The following is a 25,742-nucleotide window of genomic DNA, read 5'->3' as shown; positions in this document are numbered from 1 at the left end:
CACCAAGTACAGCCTGGCCCAGCCCCACCCCCACTGGGAAGAGGCCAGCGGCAGCTCCTAGGCCCGAGTGCACAGCAGCAGCCCGCCCTTGCCCCATGCACAGATCTAGGGGGCACACACAACGGTGGGAGCCATTGCCCCCTCCCTGCACCCCAGACAAGTCATGACTCCACCCCACGCCCCACCCCAGCTGGACAGCACCTGCCCCTGTCCCAACAGACCTCTCCCCCAACAGACTTACTAGTCCGACTACTTTCCAAGCTGCCCAGCTATGTATTGGCAATTGGATCGGTATTAGCCAATATGGCTGGTTAATAATCAGCTATCAGCCCAGAAAATCTTTATCAGTGCACCCCTACACTTCAGCAAAAGCTAGTTTTAACCCTCTTGTAGCTGCTGTAAAGTTTTTCCTCAGCCAAAAGCCCCTGTCAATTTAGCAGGAGCTGTGAGAAGGTTAAAGCTGTAGCTCTGAATCTCCTTTTTCCTGCATGGGGCCTACGGGGAGACAAGCAAAGCAGCCATTACAGTGTCTCTGAACTTTCATTCCCCCACTTCAGTGAAGAAAAAAATCAACCTCCCCACTTAAGAAACAAACCCAAATTTTGGAGGGCTGATTTTTGAGGATAACTGCATGTGGCATGGGAGTAAATACAGTAATTCTTATCCTAATGCACGTTAAAACAAAAATATAGTGCTGTATTTCTAGATTTCTACACCTGAATAAAAAACAGGAATATTCAATGTATATTCTTGATACTATTCTTACTAATTTCACCTTATAAACAACATTTTGCCAAAAAATTAAGGACCTTGAAGTCTCTTTATTAGACAATGGATGCTCACTTTATAGTAAGCATTCACCCAAAGACAGGTTCCTCTATAGTTCCTCATTACAAGTACCCATTATTTCTCCCAGCCATATTCATGGTGGCCATTCTACCACCTAAGGACTGACACTACATCTTCACTAAGATGCCTCTGACACTAGAAATTCTGACAACAGTGAGCAGTCACTACTATCAAACCGCTAGGGCAGGGGCCGGCAACCTTTAAAAGCCATGGGCTGGAACAACCTGGCTCCAGTCCAACACAGGCCAAGAGGCTTTGGTGGTGTATCAGTGACAGGGGATTCTGCCTGAACCCATGCCAGCCAAACAACTGGGAACTGTGCCCACACTGCCATCAATTCTCCTTGGCCCCAGCTCCCTGGCAGTGGCACTGGCACAATTTTCATCTGGTGAGGAGCTACACTAGGGCCAGGCATCTGGCAGCTGAGTCTGCGCTGCTCTTGCTTCTCCCCACCCCACCACCCCAGCCTCCTGGCTTGGGCATGAATGCAGCAGGAAGCTGCCCAGTCCTGGAGCAGATCCATACCAGCTGGAAGATATGCCTATGCCAGTTTGAGAAGTAGAAGGGAGGCAGGGAGAAGTGACAGGTGCAGCTTCCAGCTGCCTAGCCCTTGTACAGAGGCTTGCTACCCAGCCCCAGCTTGGGGCACAGGCACTGGCAAAGCCCTTCAGCCCCACAGGCCAGATCCAAAGGCTGTATGTTACTGACCCCTGGACTAGAGCGTTTGAACATTCAGATAATCTGGCAGATCCATGCAACTGCACAATAGCAGCTATGCCATCAGAGATCAAAAAACGCTGTGCAAGGACACCAGTTGCTGAACAGAACAGTACCCAGCTGCAGGCACAGGAATATCATCCTTCACCTTCAGGCTGGATGCCAGAAGCCTTGCTCTACTAGGCAGTTAAAATAAATGCCTGTAGGATGGAGAATTCTGCTGCCACAAGGGCCACTATACGTGCACTCAAAACTGAGTCCCACCAGGAAAACCGTAGTGTAGATTAGGCCTTCCAGAGCCAGAGAGCACAACTGAACTAAGTAGAGAAGTCATTTCAATGGAACAAGACTCCTCCTTTCTCTGTCATGCTCCACAGCAATGTCAGGCCCTTGGGAATACATCCTGTGTAAGGGTACAGTCCCAAGACCAGAAAAGGCTATGCCTTTACCCAGACTATGCACTTCTCTGACTGCAATATAAATATTAATTTTTATGAACACTGCACTATCAGCGATAACTAGCTCCCCTCCTTGGCTTTCTATCAGCAGCCTTGTAAATGAAGGGAGCCAGTTAATTTCATAGTTGCTAATACCCTAGTGCTGACAACATTATAAATAATGTTATCAGCAGTCCTATTAGTGCTATGTTATCAACAGCCCCAAAACTGACTAGCTCTCCTCATTCTCCAAAATTTGTAGTAGCAGCTTTTAAACTATAAACAGGAAACTGGCACTGTGTTTTGCAATTAGCCAAATTGCACCCTTATCTGGTAGGCATGTAAGTGGAATGTACTGTACCAAACTTATAAGCCTCTGATAGAAATGCAAAAGTCTACACCATTAAATCACTAAACAATCGCTTCTATGGTTTGAAATTCTATAGCACCAGAGCTTCTAATTTAATTAGTATTCATATGTTAATTAGTCCTTCTAATTTAACTAGAAGTATTAAAAGTCAAGACACCAGAAGGCTAAAATCCCCCAAGAAACAAGATTCAGAAAAAAATACATACTTATCCATAGATGGTTCCTGAACAAATGGGTAGCATGTAGTTAAGTACCTAGGCAAGACACATGCTTCTGAGGGTTCTGACCATGCCACTGTTACCGTCGCATATTTTGGGACAAACGGTTTGACCTCTGCTGATAACTTGATGCCCTGAGAAACAAAAGGGTTTTTGGCTACATGCATTTTGAGATTAATAAAATAAGCAAAAAAACCTCATCTCAAACTAACTCAGAAAACAGTTAGTTTGTTCACTATCACTAATAAAATAGGTGGAAAACAACAAAGTTCTCAAGAAAGGATTGAAAGTGTGGGGATGGAGGGGAGGAGGGGGGTGGGGAACAAACACCAAGGAAGATTTGATCGCTCTACAACAGAGGTGCTCGAACTCGGGCCTGCGGACCAGATCCAGCCCTGAGGTCATGTCATTCAGCCTTTGGGTCTTCCCACAGGCCTGAAAAGTTGAGGCAGGTGAGTAGTGGCAGCATTAATTGCAGCTTTCCCACTGCCAAGTTCCTGGACCTGACGGGAGCCCTGCGGGCCGGATGACATGACCCTGTGCACTAGAGCATGCTGGCTACATATCAGAAATGCTAAGAGTATATTTAACACACAAGAGTAAAATAATTAATATAAGAATCATTCAGTTTTAAAATCAGTCACTTTCTTTGCAGTCTTCCCAGCACATGATTAGCAATTCAGTAAGAAACATATCTACACTTGTAGCAACTACAGAGATCAGTGTGTTTTTAAAGTTGGATCAAATCTGAGAGTTGCACTGATTTTTAATGTGGCTTTCAAAGCACTAATTTACTGGTAATAACATTCATGATTCTGTACTTCTTCTGGAGTGCCATCAGCATCAACAGGACATACGTTTGTGAAGAAGCTTCTAAATTAGGCCCAGCATGTATTTATAATGGCATTACCTGTGGCACACCAGTTTGAGCTTGGAGGAAGTAAAGTATTGAATAACGTATTTTAACAGACGCTGTTTATACTAACATAACTGTTTATATAACTGAGATACTATGGGAAAATGTCATTTTTTGTTCTCATTATTTAAGCAGTTAAAAATATAATTTTAATTAATTACTGTATGCATGCAAGAGCACATTAAACTTTGCTTGTAAAACATCTGATCAACACTGGATCAAGTATGTACATAAATTTATTGGACTAAGTATGCCCTCTGGTGGTTAAGCGAACACTAGGAAAACTGGGAATTTACTAAAGAGGTTTGCATAACTCAGTGGTGCTCAAGGTTTTTGCCCAGCGGGCAGGATGAGCAATGCCTGGTCCGTCTGCGAGTCAGATGCAGCCGGTGGTCCTAATCTGGCACCTGCCGCTGGCACAGCAGGGCTCCATCTGGCCATACGGAGAAGGAGCAGGAGATAGGCTAGCCCCAAACTGGCACAGGAGGCAGTGGGGAGCCAATGGCCATAGCCCAGCCCTTTGGCGGGTGGGGTGAGGCATAGCCTGGCTCTGATCTGCTGCAGAGCTTGGGAATTTGGCAGCAGGGAAGCATGGCAGTATTAATGGCTACTACTCTCCCACCTGCAAATTCCCCAACCTATGGGGAGTCCAGTGGGCTGGATGCCATTGCTCTGCAAGACACATTTGGCCTCTGAGCTGGAGGTCTGAGCAGCCCTGGGGTAACCCAATACACAATGCAGATAATCATTTTCTCTTTCATTCATGAGTTAGTCAGGAAGGTTTACCTCAGTTGCTCTCATGCTTATCCTGGCTGTTTTGAAATACGATGTGAATGTAACAAGGAAAACAAAGACGTGAAACATTTATGCCTATTTGAACATAACAACTCTACGTTATGTTGAAGTCAGTACTTAGTTACTGGTCTGATGAGGTTAGCACAGAACAGCAATAGTACAATTACTTCTGATTTGGGGTTGATCCTGAATGTCAACGAGACCTCAGCCTGACTGGAAACCACACTGGGAAATCTCTAGGGCATCCAGTGCCCTGCACATTATTGCAGCATGTTGTATGTGAAGTGTAACTATGAGGGCATGGCTCCACAAACAAGAGGAGCATGAGAACAGTCTACAGGCCTTGTCACATGGTCACAGCAGGTGGCCCCTGGAGCTCTGCACCCCTGGCTGTCCGCACCGCAGCACCTGAAACTGGTCTGAAGCATCCGTTAGGCAGCGCAAAGCGACACAGCCCCACGACAAAGATCTCAGACCCGCAGTACCCAGCTCCTGTCATGGGCAGGGGTGGCCGCACTGGGCTCCCCTGTTACATAAACACTCTCCACCCAGTGCTGCCAGGTGTCCGATAATTATTGTATTTGTACAATAATTTCAATCCTTGTGTAATGTACCACCAACAGTAACAAAAGTGTTCAAAAAGTAGGATAATTTTTGAGGCAGCTAATGAATACAGCATATGCAAAACCTAAATCAGTCTTGGAAAGTCTTAACCAACTTTTGGGTTTGCTGCCAGCCCTTCCTTATTAACGCTTGCCTCGAAATAAAGAAATGCTTCTTCAGTTTTGATGACCCAGTTCTCCCTGGCTCACTGGGGAGTGGCGATATAAAGTACCGACGACTTATTTGCATACTGATTTGCATACTTTTTCAGCGTACAACAGTTATAGGAAATGTGATCAATTTTGAGCTTCCGATATATAATTTCGTATTTACGACATGGCAACAAAGTCGTCCAACCCCCCCACCCTTGTGGCTGCCGCTCCGGGGGGTGGGGGTGGGGGACGGGCGCTGGCAGCAGTGGGCGGGAGGGGAGGCGGCTTAACCCTCCCCTCCCCGCCGCCCGGACACGCAGCGAGCAGCCGGTGAGGGAGAGAAGCGGGGGGCGGGGGTCCGGGGGCGGGAGCCGCTGTGCTCGGCCTCTGGGAGTGCGGCGCTCCCTTACCTGCGCGTGACTACCCGGGCCCAGCTGCCCCCGCGAGGACATGGCAGGAGTGAGTCCCCTTTATTGTCCCGCACAGCCCCAGCTCCGACTCGAGGACCCTCAGCCGCGCGCCAGAAAGACGTCAGCGGCGCAGTTCGATGACGTCGCGCAGCCGAGCCAGAAGCCGGGAGGGGCTGAGAAATGCTCGTGGCTGGGGTTTGGCTCCGCGCTGAGGCTGTGCAGGGGGTTTGGGGCCGGGTGTGGAAGATGAGAAAGATGCTGTAGATGGAAAGTGCTTGGAAATCTGGCGTTGGGCACAGAGGTTTCGTGCGGACTCCCCTCAGCGTTTGACTCTTGTGGACTGTGACCAAAGACGTGCCGGAACTGAGGGCCCTTCATTCACCCCTGAAGGGCCTCGTGTGGTTTTGTTTTATTTGACCAGATCTTCCCACCCATTTCTGCACGTACTTCCCAGGGCGAGAACTGCTCAAGACCAGGGGCAGCTGAAGGCTTCTTGCCTCTTTCCTGTTAAAAACTAAGGCAAGGGTTTATCCCAGCTCCTAGTCTCAGAATTTAGCCTAATGAGGAGCTAATCCCTACAGCTGGTACTCAAATCCTAATTTCAGTTTCTGGGAGGGAATCACACCCATCGTGTGCCAGATACCAAGTCTGACAGGCCTATCCACAAGATGCTCTGCTTGAGCCACTCTGCCATCACCCTGGGAAGAAATCCTAGTGCCTCCAAAGAGGCAGTGATGTTTGTAAAGGCAACAAGAGGCAGTGACATGAAAATTGTTTTAAGAGCCAGACTTCAGATGTCCATATGCAGATATTATTCCTGCAAAATATATTAAAGCAAAGATATAAGCAGGTATGTACAGCAACTTTCCTGATAACATACTTTGAAACAGAGTAAGTTAAGTGTAATATAGTACATAAGCATCCCAAAACTACCCTCTGCAGGCTCATTTGACATGGGTGAAGTGGCTGCTGCTCGTTGCTTCTTTAGTGCTCACTGCACATTTTAGTCCTAACCTGGGTGGTTTGTCATGTGAGAAGACCAAATAATGCAAGTCAAGGTGATCAGCAGGCTGGTGAGCTTCCCCAAGCATAGGTCCTATTAGGTTAAGACATTTAGACTAGCACCCCACTATAATTTTTAGACATTGGTCTAAAGTTATTTTCCATGGTTTTAGAAATTCAATGAATGCAGTTTATTCTTTCAGACTCAAACCTTAAAGATAAGCAACACAATATGCAACATTTAAACTTTATTAAACAAAGTAGTTCATTGAAAAGACAAATAGGCACTTATATTAAGAGTAAAGAAAAGATAACTTCATTAGTCTGAACACCATAGCAGCCTACTTGGAATTGCATTTGACTGAGCTCTGTTGCTGTGAATAATACAGCTCATGCACAGGTATGGATGTAGGTTTCATACATTTTTCAAGTATTCACTGAATACTACCAACATATATACACTCATATACATAAAGTTCCAGAAGATTTGAAAGAAGATTTCCAGAAATAAAATTTCACTTTTGCTGTTCTTTCGGAAGTGGTCTTCTAAAGAGAAGGATGTGTGGTTCTGTGGAAATAAGAAAACAAAACTAAGCCAAACCAAGTTTAAGTACACTACCCATACAGAGCTGGAGGTAATTCCATTTAATCCATCTCACCTATGCTTGAGCATTCACAGAAATGTAATGGGTAGTGAGGGGGCACCCTAGGTTGTGGCCCTGGCCCCGGCCCCGGCCCCGGCGCATGTGATGTATAATGGTGCCTGTGCTGGATCATTCCCACTACCCACTCTATGCCCTGGACTGGCCCACCGTGCTTTGTGGAGGGCATGCTTGGTCCTGGCCATACAGCAGCAGCTTTTGGGTCAGTACTTAAATTCAAGACAAGGCTGTCTCTCATGTTGTAGAGTTGGTGTGGGGTACACCTTTGGCTTGGATCTGAGTAAATATGGTATTTGCAAAGATCTAATTCTTCACAGATATAAACTGCATGGCCATTGCCCTGCTAGCAAACTCTTCTGTGGATGCAGCTTATTAGAAAAACATTTTTTGCTGGGATGGCCTATACCAATATAAACACATCCATACAGTATTGTAAAGTTTTGTTTTTGTGTTTTGTTTGTTTGGTTTTTTACGGCAGCACCACACAGCTTCAACATGGATTTGTTAGTACAGTAAAGCTCTCTAATTCTTGGTATAGACCTGACCTCTAAAACTGGTACAACTTGAGACAAAGCTAAAGAACTGATCAGTTATTTTTGTTTAGTAACAGTGCTGCTTATATCACTTGGCATTCTAAGTCTCCAGGGATGCCCTCCACACAACATACTGGGCCAATCCAGGGCATGAAGTGCGTAGTGGGAGTGATCCAGCACAGGCACCATTATACATCACATGCCAGGTTAGCTCCATGCTCTGGGGCCAGGGCCACAGCCTAGGGTGCCCCCCCCCCCCCAACTACTTAGCAGCCATAGAGGGGCAGGCAATAGAGAGCTTTCCCCACTGCAGCAGTGATGGGAAGAAACTTAGGACAACTTTCTTTCTAATAATTAGATTTTATACATGGAAAGTTATTTTAAATGATTTTCTCATGTATAGAAAAATGTGATGGGACAAGGTAATCTTAAATAAGGCAAATATGGTAAATAAAAGATCAACAGAAGTGGGCTGCACCAACTGCAAATTAGCATGTATACTAGTTAACTTTTGGGATGTCTGATCAAGTAAAGAGGCATATTTGTAGTCTCAGTATGTTAGCCAAGTGATGTTTTCAAGGATTTCCATACCGCACCCAACTTAATAGAGAAAAGTTAAGTGATTCTTTTAAGATGTAATAAGGGATTCAGGTTTTTCCTACTGCCACAAAAATCACCTGCAGTTCGTCACTGCCTTTTAAAATTCAGTTCATGACAGTATTATCGATATCGCTGTAACAAGAACCAAAAATAAAGGTCTGGACTCTGGACATTTGTACATAGATAATCTAAAGCAGGGATGGGCACTTATTTTGGGCAGAGGGCCACATGACAGGCAGCCCAGGGCAGATAAATATTAAATTTTCTAAATTTTTTTAGGTGCCCTGCGGACTGGATAGAATGGCCTGGTGTGTTGCATCTGGCCCCCGGGCCACATTTGGCCCACCCCCAATCTAAAGTGTTAAACTGCATAAACGTCTGTTCAGAGTTTAATTTCCAGTACCAATTTGTTAGAAGCAATCCTACTCAGTAAGGCATATTCATAGCATCTTAAGAAAGGCTTACGAAAGTTCATGCCTCTCTGAATCAAGTGTACAAGAGGCGCCATTCTGCCCTGCCTTGTACATGACTTCGGGTACAGATAACTCCCCCCTTGTAGAATTGTTATGTCTATACTTTCAAGAGTTAGACCAGAGTAATCTGACAAGCTATTGATTCTACAAATCCACATTTTAAAACAACAGTTTCAAATAAGGTATGCATGATGCCTACTGATAAGAACCAGGGACAATGAGCAACTGAGTAATTATACTTGAAGGATTCAGAGGATTTGTTAGCCTCCAGAAGAGATTAAAGAAATTCAAAAATGATCCGTGAGCAAAAAACCCACCAACTTTCTTCATTCCTTTTAAGACCACCGTAGGGCTAGAGTACTGCAAGTGTCAGGTCTGTCCTTATCCGTGCTTGAAGCTTCTCTTGTGGATACAAAGGTGTACCTCTAGACTCCCCTCTACAGTATAGAGGGGTACGGTTAAATAAGACAGTCGCTTATCACTGGAGTCATCTAAACCAGCATTTCTCAACACATGGGTCAACTTAAAAGCGGGCTGCAAGAATATCTGAAAAGGTCATGAACAATCACAGAAAGATGTGGGAAAGAGCTATGGCCCAGCACACATGCAGCTGGTGGCAGGAGGAAGCAAGGGTAGCATGGCCAACCCCACCACCCATTAGTCCTCATGCTGCTGGCACTACAACTGGCACAGGGTTCATGGCAGTGGCCAGGCCCCTCTCCATCCAGAAGTGGCTCCTGTCCGTGCTGGTCCAGCCAGGCTGTAGCCCCATGCCTGTTGTGGGCACTCAAATCAGTGGGGGGGGAGGGGGAGGGGGAAAACTTACCCATGTACTCCCCATCCTCACACACTGGGTGAGTGGGGGGGCGGACAACAACAGGACTGTGGGTTGGGAGTGAGGGCTGTTTTTTTTACTTAAACTATTTACTGGGTCAAGACTGGCCACTGATGTTTAGAGATAGGTACCGGTACAAAAAAGTTTGCATGAGAAGCACTGATCTAAGGAGTGCTATCAAGTGTAAAGCAGTAAGAAACGTTCTCCAAATTCCTTCTCTTTTTTGTGGGATACATAAGTAAGCATATTTCAGAGTGTATTCTTCAAGACTAAAAGAACCTCTTGAGTCTGTTACTTTCCAGACCAGTTATATTTGCAGCTACAAAATTCTTTATTTACCTGGCTCATGGATCATGTAGTGAACCCACCCAAGACTTTGCTGGACACCAAGTCTTCTCCATTCCTCTTCAGTCATCAGATGCGTTTTTGGTACTTGCTTTGAAAGTTCTCTGGGCAACATAACATGTCTGTTGGAGACATCACCATCAGTTTTGTTGATTACCCTAGGAGCCTGCTGACTAAAACTATACTGCTATCCCTCAGACGCACTCTTTAAGCAGAGATCTGAGTTTGCCAGGTACCAAGACCAGCATGAACTTCAACCAATTAAGAACCCATACACAAACCCTTTTGCCCATATCAATTCATATGAAAAAATTGAAAGCTAGATTTCGTACAAGTTTAGAACAATTCCGCTAAGTATTAGAGGTGCACTGATATCTGCCCAATATCAGCTCGGCACTGATATAAAGAAGATTGATAGCATCGGAAATTGCCCCGATGTGGCCAATAAATGTTCTGCATATGTACAGCCACAGCACGGTATGCAGGCAGCAAGGAGCACAGGTTGGCAGCTTAAAAAGCTGGTAAGTCTGCTGTGGTGGAAGGGGAGGCTCCCACAGCCACTCAGCCCGAGCCCCGTGCAGATCTGGGGGCACATGCACCCTCCCCTCCCCCCAATGCCCTCCTGGGGTGTGTGCAGCAGTGGGAGCTGCCCCCCACTCTACACCCCTTGGACAAGCCATGGCCCCGTATGATGCTCCGCCAGGGCAGCGCCTGCCCCATTCCATCCTTCACTGCAAGGTCTTTATCTGCATCCCATCCTCCACACACATTCCCTTCCACCACAGACTTACCAGCTGCACGCACCTGTAATCGGAAGTCGGATTAGTATCGGTTGACATGCCTCCTTAAAAATCAGCTATCAATATTGGCCCCCAAAATCTGTTGGTGCACCCCCAAGTATTGTGCATTCCTTGTCTTGCAAGGTTTCTGCTACGCTGCCCTCATTGAAATATATGTCAGATGTTTACTCCCATGTCTTTCAAACTATTTAGAACAGAACACTTCCCAGAATTAATTGTCACATTATCTAATAAAATAAGGAAAACAGAGGGGAAGGAGTATAAAAGCAACACTTATGCTACCTGACAAAGTGAATAACAGCATCTGCAATTTATTTGCCAGTGATCAAAGTTTGACCTTTGGTTACTGTTTACTTATATGCAGATCATCAGCACTCTCTCAAGACTAGGACTTCATTGATCTACAAAGCACTGTAGTGTCATTACTAAATGCCCTATTAGACATTACTAATGTCTAACAGGGCATTTAGTAACTCAAGCCGAAAAACTTGTATAACAAGAAATTCAGCCAACTGCTAACTCAGGAGACTTTAACACTCCCATGGATGGCTTCCTCCGACAATCACATAATAGGGGTGGAGTGTTGCAACAGTGAGGGTTCAGGAAATAAGACAAGAAATGCATGTAATTTTCTACTTGAAAGTTTGTCTCCTCAATCTTCTATCTAGAGTTGATCCAAGCACAAAATTGGGAAGAACACTGTGCCTGAAAGCATCTCATGTCTTCTAAATATAGAGTTGATTAATTGGGATAAAAACCCACCAGACTTGCACAAAATCCTTTGAAATATGTTTTGACAGCATCAAGATCCTGTGTTACAGAAGCACAGCCAGGAAATAGGAACTCTTAAGCCACACTGTGATCAGGGAATAGGAGAGATTCAGCCAACACCATCTCACTTCAAGTACAACCACAGCCCAGTGTTGTGAAGGCAGCTTACCCTTGGGGTGAGGGGATGAAAGGTATTCTAACACTGTGTTTTTCAACCCACAGCTCTTGGGCCAGAATTGGGTCACAAGAATATATATGAGGGTCGCAAACAAACTTTTCAAATGGATTCTCCTTATAGAAGAAAAACTTGGGAAACTGTCTCTTTTCCCTTGCAGATTGGCAGAGTTCCTGTGAGAGGCTGCTTGGGGCCCCCCCTTCTTCACACACTAGGGGGTGGGGCCTAGAGGCAGGGGGTCAGGAGCGAGGTGCACTGGGTTGGGCCTGGCCACTCATTCATTAATGGGTCCTGGTACAAAACAGGGTGAAAACCACTGTTCCAACAGACTGAAGTTTCACCTAATCTCTTTAAATACAATTAAGATAAAGCTACCTATGCAACAGTCTTGCTAGCAGGACTAGCCCACAGCTTTATCTGTGCAGGGTAACACAAGTGGTGCCCTGTCTTGATGGCTCCTTATGACCCCAGTGCAGAGCTTCCCCCATGGGAGTTGAGACTTACAACAGACCTTTAAGTTAAAAAAAAAAAATACCACCCCCACCATGAAATAAAAACCCTTACGGCTCTGGCTACCCTGACAGGGACCATAAGGCAGGCACAGCTTTCCAGGGCAGGTGCTCTGGCCTGAACCCCGAAGCAAGGGCTTCCTGGAGAGGAAACTAGACTAGCTCAGGAGCTGTGCTGAGGGCTCAAACCCGAGGTAGGACCCAGGCACCGGGGGGGCGGGGGGGCTCAGCAGCAGCTCTCTTCATGCCCCGCACAGAAGGGGCAGCTTCTGCCCCTCCCGCCCCAAACTGCTGCTTTCCCTTCGGCCAAGAAGTGAGCAAGCAATTCCCCCGGCCGTCGCGACGCCAGGCACCTCCCCCCCGCCAGCCCGCGGCGCCCCCTCCGCCCAGGCCCGTTGTTCCATCCCGCTGCAGCCACGCCCTGGCCGCCCCTCCCGGGAAGGCGCCCTCTCAGTAGGGGGGGGGCCCTGCGCAACAAAGCGGGAATGGCCCAGGCTCGCACCGGTACTCGTACTGCTCGTCGAAGTACTTGTCCGAGTAGTAGATCTGCTTGTGGGCCATAGCGAAGGCGGCAGCGCAGACACAGCTCCAACTCCCCTCACGCACGACACTCGCCGACTAACTGCCTGCCCTCGCGCCCGACCCGGTTTGAATCCAGCTGCTCATCGCCCATTGGCGAGCAGCGCCAGCCAATCGCGGGCAGCGCGGCCCCGGCACCCGCGTGTGCCGCGCGCCCCACTCACAGGCCTCTGCGGTAAGTGAGGAGGGTGACGTCAGTATGTGCCGGTTGGGGGAGGGGCGTAGAGCTCTAGCTGGTGGTAGTGGAGGGTGTTCCTGGAGACTCGGCGCTACTGCGAGTGCGCCCCGGCTGCGCTGTGATTGGCTAGCCCGGGCTGCAGGCGGTTGGGGAGCAGAGCGGTTGCAGAGGTTTGTGGAGCGGGCTTTAGCCGCGGGGCGCGGGCGCGTGCAGCCAATGGACTCCCGAGCCCCGCCCCCTTCGCCGGCCACTGCGGTCCTGCTCACCTCGTAGGCGCGCGTAGCGGAGGCCTTCTGTCTGCCTGGGGCGCGCGGCCGGCCTGGGTACCGGACTCGGCAGCGCCTATAGCGGGCTGCAGCCCCTGAGGCAGATGGGCGAGTCGTCAGTGACTTGCCAGACAGAAACCCTCCTTGGAGCATGAGACAAGACTCATGTCTAGTGCCTTTGTTCAACCCTGGACGAGCCGCGTAGTGTGCCTCGACTCCTCCCAGTTGTGAAATGGGTACAAGGGCAAGTTAGGACCTCACAAAGGAGGCATGAGGGAAATGTGTGAGACCCATGCGTCCATTTTTCCAACTGTTCAGTTGATCTAATGAGCGATACTACGTTTACGCAAAGATCCTGGTCTGCCTATAACCTTAGACCAACAGGGCTACAACCAACAACCCTGCACTCAGGCAATGGGACCCTCTTTAGACATTATATGATTATGGTTAGTTCTTCTCCAAACCCAGTGGTTCTTAACCTTTTTTGTACCAGGACCCACTTGTAAATATCATGGCCAGTCCCAACCCTGGTGCCCCTCGCTCCTGACCACTGCCCCCAGTTGCCCAGTGTGTGGGCCAGGAGAGGGTGTGTGGGGTATGGGGCACACCAAGCAGCCCCTTGCAGGAACTCTGCCAGCCTGCAAAGGAAAAGCCATGGTTTCCCATGCTTTTCTCCTTTAAAGGAGAATCCATTTTTAAAGTTCGTCTGCAACCGACTTTTGGGTCGTGACTGATAGGTTGCGAAATGCTGTCTAATCTACCAACAGTGTAAGCATTTTATCTTATTTGAGCTTGAGGGCTTGTCTACACTGCAATTTAATTTAATTTAATTTTACTGCTGTGGTTATGATTGTAAGTTGAAACCCTTGTCTAGTCAGCCATCTCTAAAATCAGTCTCCACATCCCTGTGTTCCTCCATATCTGTGGGATCAGTTGACCCAGTACTGCTTCTGAATTTGGTGGTGTCAAACAGGTGGTAGACCTCGCAACTACTCTCCCTTTCTTTCAGGCTTGTGGGAGAGGCACCAGAATAGTTTAGGATAATACGGCATCATGGTTTGGAAAAGGATGAGAAATACTGCAATAAGACCTAGTGCTATCTATCAGTTTACTTAAAGATATTTTATTCAGTCTCCTTTAATAACCCTCCCAGTTGCCTCATATATGTGTTAAACAGGAGTCCGACTGAAACAGAACCTTATCACATCTAGTAAAAAGAGAAGAAAAAATAGAGGACAAAATCAGGGAAGCTGTTTAGTGAAGCTTAATGATTTTTTGATCTCTGTATTAGTGTGGGGAAAAAAAATAATAAGGCCACTGATAGAGTGGTTTGTTAACGTACTTAACATATTTTTTCAGAGCTGTCTGGACCTGGTGTGTTCCTTCAGTGTTTTTAGGCATGTTTTCTAACGACTTTTATTGCTCTGAAAGGAAGGGATGTTTCAATGATTATAGCCTTTTTAAACTTTTTCTTCTTTGAAGCATCATTAAGCTTATTTTCCATTAGAGGGCTGGATAAACATATTTGTATTCTAGATGGGGTTTTGTAGATAACTGTATTTTTTAGATGGTTATGTAAGCATGTTCTAATGCTATTGAGGGAGGGATAAAGAGTCAACTCATTTCAAAATATTTTGTTGTCATGACAAAGCTATTTAAATGCCCTTTACCAGTCCACAGCTCCAGCAGCCAATAAGAAGTGCCAAGATACAAAGAAGAACAGACTGACTTCACCAGCAGATGATCTATAGTTATTTTATGTTAGCATAGTTATAGGTTTCCATAGCTAATGACTAAATGATAAATTAACGTATGGGTTTGTTGGGCTTGTCCTTCGAGTTTTGTTTGTCCATATCTGTAAAATGTCTGGCAGCGTTTTGAGAAACATCTGCCTTTACAAAGTAAAAATTTAGCAGAAGTCTTCAGGTACAGTACCTGAAAAATAGTATGTGTAATTGTGTACATGTACATTATGTAAACCACAGTATCATTCCACAAGACACATCACATTCCTCAACTAATTTATACAATATGCTGTCTCTGTTTACGTTGATGAATTGAACAAATAATACAATATTACTGGAACATGTCTGTGTACTTGAGAAAGCAGAATATTGGGGTATCTATACTCTGTCACTGATACCCAAGGTCATTTGTACCTCAGGTGCATGATCTGAAAAAACTGAACTCCTGAATGCCCGCTTTGCTTTGGTATTTCACCGAGCCAAGGGGAAAGACGAGCGAGATAAGGATCACAGGGGGCATGGTGGGAATGATAGTCCTCCCACTGTGGATGCTGAGCTGGTGCAAAACCAACTAGAAAAGCTAGACATTTATAAGTCAGCAGGACGAAATGGACTTCACCCAAGAGTGCTGATGGAGCTGGCTGAGGTCATTGCAGAGCCCCTGGCAAAACTCTTTCAGAAATCGTGTCACACAGGGGATCCCTGAGGATTGGGATTGTGTCTATCTTCAAGAAGGGGAAGAGGGAGGACCCGGGCAATTATAGGCCAATCAGCCTAACCTCCATCTCAGCAAAAATCCTGGAAAAACTCATTAAAGAATCTATGTACAATATGCTCGTTGTGGGTAAGATTCTGAACAACAGTCAGCATGGCTTCGTGAGGGGTATGTCTTGTCTTACCAATCTCATCTCCTTCTACGAACAGGTTTCTTACCACCTGGACACAGGAGAGAAGGTCATATACCTAGGCTTCCAAAAGGCTTTTGATCTATTATCCCACAATATCCTTGTGGAAAAGTTGGAAGATTATGGGCTTAACTGCTCAACAGTTCAGTGGGTGGAAAACTGGCTGCATGGTAGGTCCCAGAGAGTTCTCATGAATGGATCTGTGTCTTCCTGGCAAGAAGTGTCCAGTGATTTGGATGTGGGGGTGAAAAGCTTTCTGGCCAAGTTTGCGTACGACACCAAGTTATGGGGGAGTGTGGTCATGCCAGAAGATTGGTTGCAGATACAGGTGGACCTGGACCAGATGAAGTTCAACACTCAGAAGCGTAAGGTGCTCCAAATGGGGGCAAACAATCCCCAACATACCTACAGGCTCAGTGGTGACGACTGACTTGCACCATGGCCGAAAGGGACCTAGGGGTAGCGATTGACCATGACATGAACATGAGCTGGCAGTGCAATGCTGCGGCCAGCACTAGCATGCATTAACCATTGTATCTCATGCAAAACTAAGGAAGTGATACTCCCACTGTACTCCGCACTGGTGAGACCACAGCTGGATACTGCGTCCAGTTCTGGGTGCCACGCTTCAACAAGGACTTGGAAAAACTTGAGAGGGTCCAGAGAAGATCAGGGACTTGCAAATCAAGCCATACAAGGAGAGGCTGAGGGACTTGGGCCCATCAGTGACCGGTGCCTCCTGAATCAGGGGGGCACCTGCCAATGGTGGCGGCTCTGTTAGGGGAGGCACCAGCCCCACTGACAGCATCAGTGTCAGCCATCAGGGGGCCACCAACACTGTCGGGGGGGTATGTGCACCCCCGCACCCCCTACCAGTTGCCTGTGCTTGGGCGTCTTCAGCCTACAGAAGAGAAGGCTAAGAGGGGACTTGGTAGTAGCTTACCACTATATCAGAGGAGTACATCAAGAACTCGGTGAACAGCTATTCACCATGGCACCCCTGGGGAAGACCAGGTGCAATGGATACAAACTCCTGGAAGGCCACTTCAGGCTCAATTCCAGGAAAAACTCCTTCGCAGTCATGGTGTCCGGACTGTGAAATAAACTCCCTCCAGTGGTGGTGCACTGACCTACCCTGGAAATCTTCAAAAGGAGACTGAACAGTTACCTTACTGGGGTCACTTGACCCCAGTTTTTTTTTCCTGCCTAGTGCAGGGGGGGCTGGACCCAATGATCTACAAGGTTCATTCCAGCCCCTAACCATCTATGAATCTATAAATCTATGACTCTGCAAAAAGAGAATAATAATGGTCAATAATCTATGCATTCACATTGAAAGAGCAAAAGTGCAAATTATTGTCATTTATTTTATTATTACTTTTAACCTTTCTCAATAAGCATTTTTCCATTCATATTAAACCACTTTGTGAAAGGTATACTTATGATTTTGTCTGTTTCAAATTTATTTGCACAGTCCTTTCAGATCTCAACTTCAAGTCAGAGGGCGCATCCACATGAGATGTTTTACTGTGCAGTAGACTAATTGACTGTGCAGTAAATCGTCATCATCTGTACATGCAGACACTTACTGTACAATTAGTTTACTCTGTGGTTAATTTGCTACCTGTAAATGCAGATAGCAAAATAACTATGCTGTAGTTACTGGGCAGTTGCGCATGTGTAGATACAAACCAAGAGCAAATTTGCTCCTGGTCAGCCCCACCATCAGGAGGGCCACCCTTGGGCTAGTCCCAGAGCCACCCTTGGGCTAGTTCTCCAGACCCAGAGCTTGGGTGTTTTTTTACCTGCCCCAACCTGACCCTTAAAATGCTACAATGACTCTGGGGCCCCGGGCCACCTGCAGCTAGCCTCTCACCAGTGGGTGACACACCAGTGTCCCTGAGCCAGCCACAGCAGCCTGCCCAGATCCCAGTGTTGGCCCCTGGTAAACAAAATGCTTAGACACAGGAGTAGAGGTGGATGTCATTTTCTTGGACTTTAGCAAGGCCTTCAATACGGTATCGCATCCTATTCTCATAAATAAATTAAGAGGCGGTGACAGATGTTTACACAGTCCAGTGGGTGGCAGATTGGCTTAGTGGTTGCACCCAGAGAGTGTTAGTAGACGGGTCGATATCAACCTGGAAGGATATGGGTAGTGGGGTCCCGCAGGGTTCGGTCCTTGGACTTGTACTCTTCAATATCTTCATCAGTGACTTGGATGTGGGTGTGAAGTGTATTCATTCCAAGTTTGTAGATGATACTAAATTGTGGGGTGAAGTATACACTCTGGAGAGTAGGGAATGATTGCAGGCAGACCTGGACAGGTTAGAAAAGTAGGCAGTACAACAAGGACAAGTGCAGAGTGCTGCACCTAGAGGGCAAAATATCCAGCACACCTACTGGCTGGGAAGTGACCCTCTCAGCAGCACAGAAGCAGAAAGGGATCTCGGAGTCATAGTCAACTCCAAGATGAACATAAGTCGTCAGTGTGACGAAATCATCAGAAAGATAACCATACTTTATAAAATGACGAATAGATGAATGACAGATAGATCCAAGGAGGTGATACTTCCCCGCTATGCAGCATTGGTCAGACCGCAGCTGGAGTACTGCGTCCAGTTTTAGGTGCTGCACTTCAAGAAGGATGTTGATAGACTCGAGAGGGTCCAGAGGAGAGCCGCTCACATGGTTAAGGGCTTACAGGACAAGCCCTATGAGAAGAGACTGAGGGACCTGGACCTCTTCAGCCTCTGCAAGAGAAGGCTGAGAGGTGATCTTGTGGCCGCCCACAAATTCATTAGGGGGATGCAGCAAGGGATCGGAGATGCTCTGTTCACCAGGGCGCCTCTTGGGGTAACAAGGAACAGTGGTCACAAACTGACAGTAGATTTAGACTAGATATCAGGAAAAACTTCACGGTAAGGGTGGGCACAATTTGGAATGGGTTTCCAAGGGTGCTCTCCACTACCTTGGGGGTCTTTAAGAGAAGGTTGGATAAGCATCTGGTTGGGGTCATCTGACCCCAGCACTCTTTCCTGCCTAGATAGGGGGTCAGACTGGATGATCTGTTGACGTCCCTTCCGACCCAAGCATCTGTGAATCTACGAATAAAGGTCAAGTGGGTCAGTGTCACCAACCACAACCATCAGTTGGCAGCCGCCCACAAGTCCATGCCCTTTATGTGACAGCTGGACCAGATCCTCGCACCCCAGGACCCAGGCTGGAGCCATGCCATGTATTCCAGCATGAGTGGCCTGCCCTAGCCTCCACTGCATAATGGCAACTGTGATGAGGTATCAGCGGGGGAGCGCCCCTCACGACACCAGAGTCTGTCTTGCCACGGTCCCCACCCCAGTGTTGTCCAGCAGCTCTGGCAGCCTGCCCTGCCAGCACCTGCCCCACCAGCTCTAGATGCACAGCCCTGCCCAGGAGGGCAGCCCAGTCATGGCACTGGTGGCCCTCAGCAGCTGCAGCTCCTTCCCGGAGGGAGCCTCTACCCAGGCAGCCAGGAACCATGCCCCTGTACCCCAGGACACTGTTGGGAGCCACATGTCACCACAGCCAATGGGTACAGACTCAGGCCACCAGGTATGCTCGCCATACCCACCTGGTAAGCCATGAGGGGGAGGGCACCCCCCCGCCTCTGCCCCTCCCCCTCCAACCTGCCTGGCCTGGCCAAGCTCCCCCTGCCCCGGGAGTTGCTCCCACACAGCACGCAGGGAGGTGGGAGAAAGTGCAAAAGTTTACTGAGCAGCCTGTGCCCCCTCACCTAGGCAGGCACAGGCCTCTTACATGGAGAAAAGTGCCAGCGCCAGCAGTGATGTCCTTGGCTGTAGGGGCAGGGACATGTAGCACAGATGCAAGTACCTCTCCAGGTGATAGTGAATGTTGTAGGGCGGCATGGTCTTGCCCACTGCATCATCAAAGCACTGGTTCTCAGGTGCACCTGGGGTACTATGGCAATAAGCAGGGCATAGTGAGTCAGGCACCCCTTGGTCTGCCCAAACAGCTCATCATGGTGCACTTGGGATGCTCTCTCACCAGGGGTAGGCTCATAGCACAGGGCTCTGGCACCCATCCCTGGTGCTCCCGCCAGCCAGCCCCCACCCGGGCCCTACCTCATTGCTCACCATGGCTCCATGCAACCCTGGAGCAGGAGCTGCCAGCAGCAAGGCCAGCATTGCATGTAGGCCCTGCTGGCTCTGCCTGCTGGCTGTAGGATGGGGAGCCAACCATGTTGGTAAAGCAATGGCAAGCCCTGCACCTGCTGGCCTCAACGCAGGATGCACGCCTATGAGGCTGCAGCCAGAGGCTGGGGTACTGGGCATCTGTCCCTGGGATGCACCACCTAGGCGCCCCCACCTCACTGCCCCCCACCTCGAGGGTGCACACAGAACACCCTATACATAGTCTGCATGGGGAAGAGGTTGCTTCATTGGTGGTTGGCGGAGGGGCTCTGTGGTTTGGGGGGGACAGGGCCTGCTGTGGGGGAGAGAGGGGGGCAAGGGCTGTGTTACTGGGGAGGGAGGGAGGATGGGGATCTGTTTTTATGCAGGGGAATAAAGTGCTTTTCAGAAAACCATCTGTAGTGAGCGTGGTGTTGGGGGTGTGTGGTGCTGGGGTCTTGGGACAGCTCTCTAGGTGAACTACAGCAGATTGCAGCAGCAGGTGGTCTGCTAGTGCTTCTCTGGCTGCTGCGGCCAGGTGTGCAGCTCACCCAGGGCCTCAGTGGGGATGAGTGTCACTACTGCTGCAGCTAGCGCTCCTGGTGCCAGGCATCCTCCGCTCTTTGTGCCTCCTCTACCCAGGCCTTGTGTAAGAGCTCCCCCCAGGCCTCACAAAAGTTATGCAGCACACGGGCTGCAACAATGACCCAGGGAATTTTGACCTCCATGACCTTGAGGCAGGCAGTGAGGATGCGCCAGTGTCCCTTTAGGCAGACAAAGGCACGCTCCACCAGCAGGCAGTTCTGGCCCAGGCGCCTGTTGAAGTATGCCTGGCAGAGGCCCAGCTGGCTGGTGTAAGACTGCACAAGCCAAGGGAGGAGTGGGTAGGAGGGTCCCCAATGAGGAGGGACAGGACCTTCCTTCACTCAGCTGGAAGCCTTGCACCCCTGGTGCAAAGCACCCACTCTCCAACAGGGCTTGCAGGGCAGAGTTGCAGCACACACAGGCATTATGGGTGCTGCCCACCCAGCCAATGCTCACATTGGTGAAGGCACCACAGTGTTTGACAATGGCCTGCAGCACAAGACTCAAATCCCTGCTGGCTGTAGTAGGGGCAGTCGCTGTGGGTGGGGCAGGTGATGAGTATGTGGGTTCCACCCAGGCCCTGATGCACTGGGGCAAGCCCAGGGCATGGAACCACCTCCAGGGGGTTGTGTGCCCAGAGCACTGTGTACCCCAGCACATCCTGGATGATGCTGCAGAGCTCCAGTGGAGGGCCTCCCCAGCGGTTACCTTGCCCATGCCGAAGCGGTGGCCAATGTAGTGCACCCTGGTGGATCTGGCCAGCTTGAGCAGGGTGATGACCAGCCGGGTGTCCACGGGAAGGTGCTGCCGCATGGTGCCTGCTGCTCTAGGTGTGAACAGAGCTGCATGAGGAGCTCCTGGAAGGTGGCCCAGGTCATTCGGAATGACTCCAGCCATTGCTTCTTGTCCCAGGTGTGCTGGATGACATGCAGCCACCAGTCCTGGCTGGTCAGGCAAGTCCACAGGTAGCGGGGCTGGAGCCCCAGGAACTCACGGACAGCACCAGTGTTGGCATCCAGGTGCATGTCATCAGCATCCATGTCGGTCCAGGCAGCAGCAGTGTGGTGGCAGGGGGCTTCAGACAGCAGAATGAGCTTGGCCACACAGCTGCACAGCACAGGGGCAGTCAGGGCAGAGACTGACCTGGGCCAGGTGATGGTCACCACTGCAGTGAAACATGGCAAGCAGGGTGGTGAGCAGGACCCCCAGTTGCAGCGATAATGTGGTAGGCACAAGCTGTAGCGATAGAGTTGCAGAGGGTTGTGCCAGCACTCTGAAGCCGGCTCTGAGCCAGAAAAGCAGGTGGCCAGGGAGCAGGGCTGGCTTTTAAAGAGGGCCTCCAGATCCCTTTGCCTGATGTAGGGGCGTAGTGCAGAGTGGAGGAGGTTAGGAGCAGGCTACTGTCATGAGCAGCAAATCTGCTCCCAAATGGCCACATGTGTAGATGCCTACCCAGAGTGTGTTTCCTTTGCAATAAATGACGGCAGAATAAACCCATACAGCACTAATTGTACGTGCAGACATGCCCAGAGAGACAATTTTTCTTTTTGGGGTGTTAAAAGATGGTGGGGCAGGAGGGAAGGGAGGGCAGGGGTAGGGAGTCTTGTGATCAGAATAATATTTGGTTTAGTTACTTATAAAAACAAACAGACAAACAGAAATCAACCCCCAAACCCTAGAAGCTTTTTCTCTAAGCTTCTCTTGAAAAGAAAATATTTGTCTGATGTCCTGCTAAGATATTATTGATTACAGGGAGTAACAGAGCTTCTGGGTGACGCAAGGCTTGGAAAGCTGAGAATTCTTGACCTGATTTAAGTGCTGAGCACACACAAGGGAACAGGAGATACTGGTGTTCTGCACCTCTGACTACAAACTTTGCAAAGTAAAAGCGAACAGCTGTCTGTTGAGCAGTGGAGCAGGGTCCTCTGCATAACCAGGACAGATTTATACAGTCTGTTTTGAGTCACACGGAGGATAATTTGTAGCTGTTTATACTAGAGCTTTCTATAGCACCCATTTATACAGTTCCTAAGTTGTGTAAACATGCTCTGAAAATATAAGCTTCTTCCTATATCAGTTATTCCTTTCAGTTTTAAGTTCTTGCCAGCCTCTACTTTGCTGCATAGCTAATAAGGAGGTGGTATTCATATAAATCAATCATCCCCCACTCCAGCGCTCCAGACTGATCTCTTTTGAATTACAAAACACTAAATTTTGGTCACGTTTTATGTCAGAAGAATAATTCTGTCATTAGGCTGGACTCATGCCTATAAAAAGGGGGCCAAGGCATGGCTGAAGGAAAGAGGACTTGCTTGGAATCAGATTTAAATGGTTTCAGTCCTTCACCCCACCAGGCCATGCTGGTGCCCTTCACTCCTGACCCACAGCCCCCTGCTCCCCGCAGCCCTGATGGATGGTTTCCTCAGCTGCCCCCATCCTGACCGGGCCAGACCGTGGCATCTCCAACTGGTGCGGAAGAGTGAGTCTGGCCCCAGTGTGAGCAGGAAGGAAGAGGGGATGCCTGTGGCACCCCTGCCCTGGGCTGGGACTCCAGCATCATGCCAGGTGACCTGGCCATTCTCCCCCTCCCCAGCAGCATCTCACAGATAGCCCCAACCTGCGATCAAAGGCACTGGCCCCGGTGCTGACAGCCTGGCCACAGAGCTCCCCATGGCCCTCGAAGAGCCCTTCCACCCCCTTCCCCTGCTGGAGGGGCAGGTGCCTGCCCCACACCCTTCTGGCCCTGCCACAGCCCCTGCACCCAGACAGATTCCCCCAGTGCTCACAGGCACCAGCCCCCCTCACATACACATCCTCTCTACAAACCCCTGCCACCCCCCACAATTCCCTGGACTATCCCCAAGCCCCACTCCGCATAGACTTGCCTGCATCTAGCTGCTGCGGCTGCTTTCACCACCATGCTTGGCTGCATGCCGGCCACATGTATGTGCGTTTGCATACGCATGTGGTGTCTCCTGCTTCCAGTTACCATCCCTGCACTCCTGGCACCGGAGCAGAGCAAACTCCCAGACGTTAGTTCAGATTTCAAAAAACTGCCTGGATGGAGACTGGAGGGTCCAAAATGAGGACATGTCTGGGAAAACTAGTATGATAATGCTAGTAAAATGTAGTCATTCTTTATGGTTAAGATATTCCTAGAGAGGGTGGATGTCCTGGGCTTTAGTCTTTGTTGGCCAGTTTATTTCTGTTTTGTAGCCAGCCACTGTGTAGTTCTGGGATCTGGAGCCAAATCCACAATTTTCCTTTCCCAAAGGAGTGGCCTGACCTGATAGGCTGGTAGTGGCCTAGTGGCTTTCTACCAGCACTACATTTTTTGTATTTATGCTCTCTCCCAGGGAGTGAGAGATGCTGCTTCAAATCCCCCCGTTTACCATTGCCGCACTTCCGCCTCTGTGCTCCCACAGCGCTGCTGTGCCCCCCTAGCTGTCAGGGACACACGTCGTTCATGGGTTATAGGGTGAGAGAGGGAGCTAGAATCTTGCTGTCAAACTGCTAGTTATGTGTCCTAACAAATAAGTTATTGGGCAAACAGAAAGGGAGAGGATTTAGAAACACATTTACAAGCAATCTTCAAAAATGCATATAGTTATTGTGCGTCGAAAATGAACAGAGATGCGTAATGGATCAGTTTAGTAGATACCTAAACTCTTGGGAGAAATAGAAGTGTGGAAACATCTCTATGCTTTAACAGTTCCCACTGGCTAATTATAAGGATCTCCTGGCTTTCTGAGTCACCCTTAGGTGGTGCTTTAACATTGCCTATTCTCTGTGTGGGACACCTGAGCACCTGAAATCTCTCCATTGACTTATACTGATCCCAGATTGCTGAACAGGTTGTTTTGAAACTTACTTTTGGGACAGATGCCCCAAGGTCAGGAAGGACAATGCCCAAGTCAGGTCAACTACTGAGCCAATTTGATTCTGGCCATTGATGACTTCCTCTCAAATGCAGTTTTAGACTCAAGACACCCCTCCGTAGCTTTTGAGTGCCATCCAATTTCAAAAACTATTTATTTTTCTGCGCTTACCTCTCTGCAGGAGACCAGGAAGTCAGGCCAGAGGAGCAGCTGGCCAGGGAAAGTCTGACCCTGCCCCTATCTGCTTGTCCTTCAGAAGATCTCAGCACCCCAAGGTGCCAGGCACCCTGGTTGAGAATTACTGTTCTAAGGCATCCAAAGCATGGCCTGGATGCATCAGTATTGAGCTTGGTCAGAAATGACTGGCCTGTTTGTGCTGCAAGTGCCTAAGTTATAAAGGAAGAAAGAAACCTTTTAAAAATAGCATTGTGGGTGCTACTCAAGTCTTCCAGTTCCTGGTATAAACCTAGTTCAGAAAGCAGTCGAGCATATGCTTTAAATTAAAATAAGCATGCATTAAAGAGCTTTGCTGATTCAAAACTTCCAAATTAACCTTAAAACTTCCTGGCCTCTAGAAGTTGAATTCAGGGACATACTGTATATGCATAGTGTTTTGTTGAGGTCTTCAAACGGTGTCCCATTCAAAACGAACTGACAGTAAGCCAAGGAAAAAAATTAAAAGGCTCCATGTGGCCTGAGGAAGAGCAGAAAAATCAAAAAAAAATCTGTCTTCCATGAAAGACGAAGGTACCACCCAGAGCCCCACTCAGAGCCATGTCCAACTACATGTTTCTCCCGCACAAAAAGGAGCATTCAAAAATGTACTATATTACATTTTAAGGGAGCTGTTTTGGGCTCTTCCTGTCCCTGCTATACAGTTGTCTCTGATTAGCCCTACATGAGGCAACCTTGTTAGTGAAAGCCACTCCAGTATCAGGGACAGTCACAAACTGTATTTGCACACGTTTCTTTTCTCTTTTCCCTCAGATAGTTTAATTTGTCCATACTGGAGGAGGCCAGTCTACATAAGGCTAGAATCATGTACTGATGGTGGAATGTTGGACTGTTCTAAACTAGCATAGATGGGTGAGGGCCTTACTATTATATACAAAGGATCCAAGGATTGTCATGGTACATGAAAATAGAAATCATTTTTGGGGATTTGGCAGAGAGGGGAAGATGAAAAGCTCCCCATCTGTGACCTGCATACATGTTTTTTGATTAGGTTTCTCTGCAACCTTTTCTTTTTCAACTCTGCAAAATAC

At 48.4% G+C, this 25,742-nt stretch overlaps 2 protein-coding genes across 5 annotated transcripts in view; both read right to left on the bottom strand.

The window, feature by feature from the left end:
- Positions 1-5,582, bottom strand: part of SECISBP2 (SECIS binding protein 2) — a 42,845-nt gene extending 37,263 nt beyond the window's left edge. For 2 of the 3 annotated variants that reach the window (XM_019554775.1, XM_019554776.1), the window contains exons 1-2: positions 5,468-5,581; positions 2,580-2,725 (exon numbers count right to left, since the gene is read on the bottom strand). In XM_019554775.1, coding sequence (XP_019410320.1) covers positions 2,580-2,725; positions 5,468-5,509 — 188 coding nt within the window. In that variant the 5' untranslated portion in view covers positions 5,510-5,581. Of the gene's footprint in view, positions 1-2,579; positions 2,726-5,467 lie in introns of all 3 variants that reach the window. The other variant, XM_019554774.1, reaches the window with a different exon arrangement.
- Positions 5,583-6,702: 1,120 nt separating this feature from the next.
- Positions 6,703-12,833, bottom strand: CKS2 (CDC28 protein kinase regulatory subunit 2). Of its 2 annotated transcripts, none has more exons than XM_019555415.1 (3): positions 12,687-12,833; positions 9,912-10,039; positions 6,703-7,037 (listed from the first exon to the last, which is right to left on the bottom strand). In XM_019555415.1, exons 1-3 carry the CDS (start codon positions 12,731-12,733, stop codon positions 6,985-6,987), a joined length of 228 nt encoding a protein of 75 aa, XP_019410960.1. In that variant the 5' UTR covers positions 12,734-12,833; the 3' UTR covers positions 6,703-6,984. The 2 variants fall into 2 exon arrangements, with proteins under 2 accessions (XP_019410960.1, XP_019410959.1); XM_019555414.1 differs by having other exon boundaries at positions 12,675-12,825.
- Between the last annotated feature and the right edge of the window lie 12,909 nt (positions 12,834-25,742).

The sequence above is a fragment of the Crocodylus porosus genome, unplaced genomic scaffold (genome assembly GCF_001723895.1).
Source record: "Crocodylus porosus isolate Cpor-Errol unplaced genomic scaffold, CroPor_comp1, whole genome shotgun sequence".
NCBI lineage: Eukaryota > Metazoa > Chordata > Crocodylia > Crocodylidae > Crocodylus > Crocodylus porosus.
This window is presented reverse-complemented; position numbering and strand designations above follow the sequence as displayed.

Bases quoted from the DNA above. Each gene is read 5' to 3' on its own strand.
- CKS2 (XM_019555414.1), bottom strand. From the start codon at position 12,733: ATGGCCCACAAGCAGATCTACTACTCGGACAAGTACTTCGACGAGCAG. The intron at 10,040-12,674 runs GTGCGAGCCTGG...TGTCTCCAACAG, and splicing joins GACGAGCAGTACGAGTACCG to ACATGTTATGTTGCCCAGAG. The intron at 7,038-9,911 runs GTAAATAAAGAA...TTATTTCCACAG, and splicing joins CTACATGATCCATGAGCCAG to AACCACACATCCTTCTCTTT.